This window comes from Formica exsecta, unplaced genomic scaffold (assembly GCF_003651465.1).
Source record: "Formica exsecta isolate Colony F162 unplaced genomic scaffold, ASM365146v1 scaffold72, whole genome shotgun sequence".
Classification (NCBI taxonomy): domain Eukaryota; kingdom Metazoa; phylum Arthropoda; class Insecta; order Hymenoptera; family Formicidae; genus Formica; species Formica exsecta.
The window spans coordinates 4,379,811-4,386,624 of NW_021853485.1; the positions used below are offsets into that span (position 1 = coordinate 4,379,811).

The window sequence follows — 6,814 nt, forward strand, 5'->3', positions numbered from 1 at the left end:
TTTTAACATGCAATCGTTTGCATTTATCAGTTATTCATTTGTAAAGAAAAAACAAGATCGTTTCAATTTACATTTTAGGAGAGATTTCATTCTTCTCGCAAATTCTTTGCTTTTTTTTCTCTTCCTTCTTCTATAACGCTTATGAATTTTTGTCCCGTCAGAGAACGCACGGACAATGCTGTTCTATTTGTGTGCTTCTATTTCAGTTTTCGTAAAAATTCTTGCACAGCCGAATATCTTGAATCTATCACATTATATTGCTCCACATTGCTCATATTCTGCCATTAATAACAAATATATTTTAGACTGTTTTCCATACAATATGCTAAATAAATCTGATTGTTTTAGAAAAAATTCTTAAAATATATATATTTATTATGTTTTGTTATGATGAATGATTTTATGTATAATTTTCTTTATGATTTCACAAGATATGCGACTTTTCGCGGCACACGCACACAATTAAGGGTTAAAGAATATATTTTATTATCTTATGATTAGCATTTATTTTAATATAATTATATTATATCGCATACGGGTGTGATAGCGATACAAGTTTTGAACAAACTTTAGTTAGGTTCAGTTACTTGGAAGTGGTTTATTAGAAAATTTTAATGCAACGTATATGGGTATATATGCCCCACCCCTCCCTCCTGTATTCTTATTAAAAAGTTACATCTTATCATATCGTGTATTTTTATGATGCTTGAAGCATGTATACGTATAGCAAAATGTAAGAGTATAAATGTAATACGATTTTCGTATCCAATACAGTTGTTGAAATTAAACGAGATATTTTGTAACATAAATATTTGCACCGTTGTAAAATGTGTAATTGAGGTATACAAATATGTATAAATTGAAGATCTCGATTTGTGCGTTCAAAGTACTTTTTCATATTAAAAATCAGACAATAAGTTAAGCGTATTTCTAAATATTCGCCTGTGTGTAACATTTATATACGATATATGTTATCATATATACATATAAATACCCTATACATATCGGATAACATGATAAATATTGAACCTATTGAACTTATATTCAAATCCCGCTAAGGTATTCAACAAATAGCTGTGTTTTCTAAATGTTTAAATAAATTTTCATTTAAAATAAGTTATTAATAAACGCAAATATTTCTCTTTAAATATTTCTTTTTACATAAGTGATATATATATATATCTTTTTTATTCAATCTCTCTCTTTTACATATACATATATATATATATTAAAATAATTTTTGTTTTGTTATCGTAATATAAAAATTGAATTTAAAAAAGAGAGAGAAGAGTATAATGTTACATGATATAAAAAATACTTTGAGATATATTATATCCATCTGTTACAACTTAAGCGGGATGTGTTATATTATATACATATAGGTATATGAATGTCAACAGTAAGATAAGGCGTTTAATACGCGATAATACATTGAAAACTATTCTCAATTTAATTCTATTTTACATTGTATCTTTTATTTTTCATTATGTAATCGTCAAAGCATGTTTATGCAACAATCTAATATGTTCATTAGACTGCAACTAACAAGGGACATTATCCTCTTGCACTTTGTAATTACATAATTGATCTGCGTAATACAATCGTAAATGTCACATTCGATTGCATTTAAGCTCTTGAATTATATGAAGCGACACAACGTGTACATATTTTATTGGAAGCGAATCAAAAATAGTTAATAAGTTATCTTTGTTGCTCTATACCCCTTACATACATGCTGATGTTTGATGAAACGATAGGACTGTAGAATAAGACTTTATCGATGTTAAGAATGTGAAATATGTATTATGTTAAGACCAAATGTTGCATTGACACAAAAGACGATGCTTTATGCTCCGTCCACAAAAAATAAAATCTATAAAAACAGACGATACATTAATTGTCTGTATTATTATCATTATCGAATAATCTCGCGAAACTATTTCCGTTCAAAAATAAAATGCACGAATATCTCCCTGGGAAATGCATTAAAGATTGAAGACTAAAGATTAGAATTTGACTAATTACAACAAAAGAAGATAAAATTTCAATTTTCAATCTTAATCTTCGATGCATAGTCTGATAAGGTTTAATGCGTTTTTGTCATACTTTTAATTACATTTAATTTTATATTATAATATTTAAGAGAGAGAAGGCATATTTGTTTTTTTTCAAAATTCTTATAGCAAAGTTGAAAGGCAAAAAGAGGAGAGCAAGCCAGCACTCCTGTCATCGAAATTAATGATATCTCAGAGTTATTTGTTTACGCTTAGTTTTTTTATTATGTGATATCATTAATAAGGACCCGAAGTGGGCCGAATCGTATGATTAATTTTATATTATATACGTATTAACATCGTTTAACAAAATAATATTTAATTACTACGCTATAATTATTGCGTTCGGGGTTGTATATTGGCCTTTCCTTTCTCTTCTTATTGATATTTATTATTCGAGCCTCCTTTAATTTTTTAATTTTATTATTTATTTTAATAATACCTTTCTAACACGCGCGTCGCGCGTATATATAAAAATATGTATATAATTTAGATGCGTGCGCATGATTATAACAGTAGTTTATAATAATGAATATAGTTGGAGAGATGCAATCACATTTAGCGCGCCTCCCCCTCCCTTCCCGCGCGCGCGTGCACAGTTATTGAAATTTAAACCCCGTTTCATTCACGTTCGATCACACAATAGAACCGCGCGCGGCGAGATATAACTTCATAATGTCCATCAATGTAGCCATGTGCGGCAGACGGTTTAATGAATACAACGGACGTGACAGCGATGTGAAAATGCGTGCCACTCCCCCTCCTTTCCTCTTCCCCTCTTCTCCTCCCTCGCGTGTGTGTTTCCGTTATTGAAAAATCCCGCGTCCGCCGCAACTCCCGCGATTCGCATTGTAACGTCGTATATGCAATCGCATATCCCGGACGTGTATCACGAATGCGCCCCGATGTATAGTACAATGCGACGACGGGCGTCGCGACGATAATAGGCAGCATCCATTATCGAGAGGACGACGACGATTAAATGGAACGCTTCGCTTTCTGTATCGCGCGGTTTGTATTTGTATACCTATACACCGCGTCGCCTTTTTATTTACGATTTATCCGCGCGCTAAGAAAGATCGGAAGCGACGAGGCGGGATTATATAGGTGAAGGTATCTCAAACTCGAAGAATATCCGTGTTTAAAGGATAACGAACGAAAATGTAAATTGGTAAAGTCGTACGACGTGACCAACATCTCGTAGTATTATTTTTATTATTATTATTATTATTATTATTATTATTTATCCAGTGTTTCAAGACTGCATCCCCTCGAGCGCGCTCCACCTGATAATCAAATGCATCGCAAGATTTGAATAAAGATGCCTAAAAGATCGGAATTTTCAGGAAATTTTTTTACAAGATTTGAGTAGACACCTGATATATAAAAAAAAAAAAACAAATAAATAAATTTGCAACACAATACTAAGTTGCAGACAAGTGCGTGTTGGAAAGAGAGTGACTTCCGAGAAGAACGAGATTGAGAGCCTGATTATTTATCTAACTCTGATTATACCGTCATTGGTGAATATCGGTTTTAAATCGTAGCAAAAGCGCGCACGTTGTAACGAGGGGATTTTATAAAAAAGGATCTGTATATATATATATATAAAAATATATATAGAGTGTTGGCGGCTTTGACGAGCGGCGGAGTCCACCGTGCACCGAGTGGCGGCATTCGAACGCGTTGCGCGAGGAAGGAGGAAGAGGACGGGGACGGGGACGGGGACGGGGGTCGCGCGTCGGCGCGCCGAGGCGGAAAGCGACGTCGACGTCGCGTCGGCGGCTCCTCTCACTGACGTCGACGCCATCGCCGTCGTCGTACTGCCGTCGACGTCGGGCATCGTCCCGATCGCGTGCGTTAATTTCACGTTCGATTAACGGGGTTAACGACGATCGCGATAGACGTACGATGGCGCGCGAGCGTGTGAAACAATAACAATCCGCGTTAATACGCGTACACGCGTGCGTCGCGTCGCGTCGACGGCGACAGCGGAGACGCGCGCTAGTCGTCGGGATATCAATCGGGAGATATCGCTCGCGAGCGATGTGATCGAAAATCGCGTCGTTTAGCTTTCGTCCGGTAAAAGGACGAGGGAAAATATTGGATCCGCGTGTCGCCGATTAACTCGTGCTCCTCGCGTAATCGACGTCATCGTTCGAAGCGACGTCGAACGTCGCGGACATTTGGACTTTGGTTCAAGCCGACGAAATACGAGTGAGAGAAAGAGAGAGAGAGAGAGAGAGATAGGTCGGAAATAGATATTGAAAATTATAGACGTAACGAAGAGACGTTGGTGCGTCGCGAGAAGCGACGAGGAAATACGCGCACCGTTTCCGTCGTCCCTCGCCATCGTCACCGTCAGTGCTGGAGAAAGACTCTTTCGTCCCTGTAGAAATTTTATTTCTCGCGGACTTGAAAATTCCCCCGGATTCGCGCGTGTATCGTTTCTCTCGAAACACGTACGTCCTCGACGAGTATAGACAGAGGGAGTGGAAAGATATTTCGAGAAGAAAAAAAAAAAAAAAATCGTTAAACATGAAAACGGCCTACTTTCCTCGGGTAACGAAGCGTCGCGCAATTTATGTTTATACGTGAGAACATAATCGGCAAAAGAGAAAGAGAGAGAGAGAGGAGAGAGGAGAGAGGAGAGGAGAGCACGCCCTTGACAGCTTCTTCGCGCTCGGAAGAGGGCGGCTCGGATGATTCGGCCCCCGTATGACGCCCCACTTAGGCCGCTAGGGCAGCGCATCCGCCACTGGCCGGTGGCGGTGACGAAAAGGGGCTGATGTCAGTGCGGCCACTCGGCGGCGTTCGCTCGTATCAGCAGCACAAGCATCAGCACAAGCAGCAGCAGCAGCAGCAGCAGTGGCGGCGGTGGCGGCGACTCGTTGGATGCGCGAACGCGATACCGCACGCATCGGCGTCGTACCGTAAACGAGACGGTGAGCGAGATAGCCGACGACGACGACGACGAGGAGAAGGAGGAGGAGGAGGAGAAGGAGAAGAAGGACAAGAAGAGCATCGGTGTCGGTATCAGTATCAGCGGCGGCAGCGACGACGACAAGAGGAGGAGGAGGAGGAGGAGGAGGAGCAGCTGCAACGACGACGACGACGACGGTGATGCTCGGCGGCGGCCGCGAGATATTGACGACGATCGGCGGTGGATCGGCGGCGACGTTTCACGACGGCGACGACGCATCTGGCGCGCGCGATCGTGGCTGTTGCCGGCGCGTCGCCCGTCCCGAGGCGCAGCTCGTGGAATAATGCGCGTTAGGCACGACGACGTTAGCACGACGACGAGGCGCCGCGTTACGACGGGACGACGACGACGGTACGACGGTGCGACCCGTGGGACCCGTGCGACGTGTGGTGGATCCGCGACGTGCTGCGGTCAGCTACGACCACGACGATTACTACAACAATTACTACTACTACCATCGCTACTATTACTACTACCACCACCACCGCCACCACCACCATCATCATCACCGTCACCACCATCGCAGCAGCAGCTGCAGCAGCGCAATTATGTACGGTTCCGAGATCACGTAGTGTCGGGCGTGTAATTATGTTGTTGTCATCGTCGCGCGGCGCGCCCTGCGTAGCTTCACGGTGAAAATCTGGCGTGAACGGTTCCGCGGTGGAACGGGGAATATGGCGTCGGTCTCGGCCGAGACTCCAGCCAGCCATGGGCACAGCTTCAGTAAGAAAACGTTTCACAAACCGACGTACTGCCATAGCTGCACGGACATGCTCTGGGGCCTCATACAGCAGGGGTACATCTGCGAAGGTAAGATCGCTTCGCGCAATTTTCAAACCAACCGTCCGTCCGAACCATCCGAACCATCAGGAGCGTCGATAGAGAAAGAGAGAGAGAGAGAGGGCAGGGGGGAAGAGGACAGAGAACGTTTATTATGCTCTCTGGGATAGATCTCTTTGAGCGCCACTCGATATGGGTTAGAATTTGAAATATAAATATAAGAAAAGTCCAAGAGCAAAAGTAAAAAAAGTAAGAAAGAAAGATTAGAGACGATAGAGCTTTTCTTCTAGATTCTAGAATACATTTGCACGCGCGGAGAGTACGCATCTTTGTCTCGTCCTACGCCGGAGGATGCGCACAGCTCCGCGAGGGGCGAACATGCTCCCGAAATATTTGCGCAATCTCGAGATTCGCATTTCCGAAAAATCTGTCTCTTTAACGTAATATACGGTATTCTTTGACGCTCGATTTGTCTCTTCGTTCAGTCGGGCGGCGCTACGAAAGAAAGAAAGAAAGAAAGAGAGAAGGAAAGAAAAACATCGAGAACAATGGTTCCTCGCTGGAGCTTTTTAAAATTTTTTAAGCGAGCGCTTTCGAAAAAACGAGACCGCAAAGTCGATCGATAAAAGCAAGCCCGCCGCTCTCGCGGTAACGGAAAGATACCGCGATCAGAAAAATCTCCTAGAAATCTCGCGCTATGCGTGTCGCGATTCGGAATGTGTGAATGACAGACGCCGCGGCGCGGGCGGGCGGTTTTTATTCAATCGGGTCAGGGTGCCGCGTTTCCCCCGATAGAGCCTCGTCGAGTCTCCGGGCTTTTTAGCGCCTCTCGCGAACACGCGCCAGCCGCGAGTCGGTGCAACGGAGAGACAGACGGGCAGATAGATAAATAGAGTATGAGAGAGAGAGAGAGAGATTTGTGTCGAGAAAAACAGAAAGAGGAACCTGGAAAAGGGACGAGGGGGGGGGGGGCGGGAGGGGGGGGGACGGGGGGGTA

General features: G+C 42.8%; 1 protein-coding gene across 1 annotated transcript in view; it reads left to right on the forward strand.

Moving 5' to 3' along the window:
- Window positions 1-3,812: 3,812 nt before the first annotated feature.
- Window positions 3,813-6,814, forward strand: part of LOC115243339 (diacylglycerol kinase theta-like) — a 9,809-nt gene continuing 6,807 nt past the window's right edge. The window contains exon 1 of the mRNA XM_029820239.1: window positions 3,813-5,847. Coding sequence (XP_029676099.1) covers window positions 5,712-5,847 — 136 coding nt within the window. The 5' untranslated portion in view covers window positions 3,813-5,711. The remainder of the gene's footprint in view (window positions 5,848-6,814) is intronic.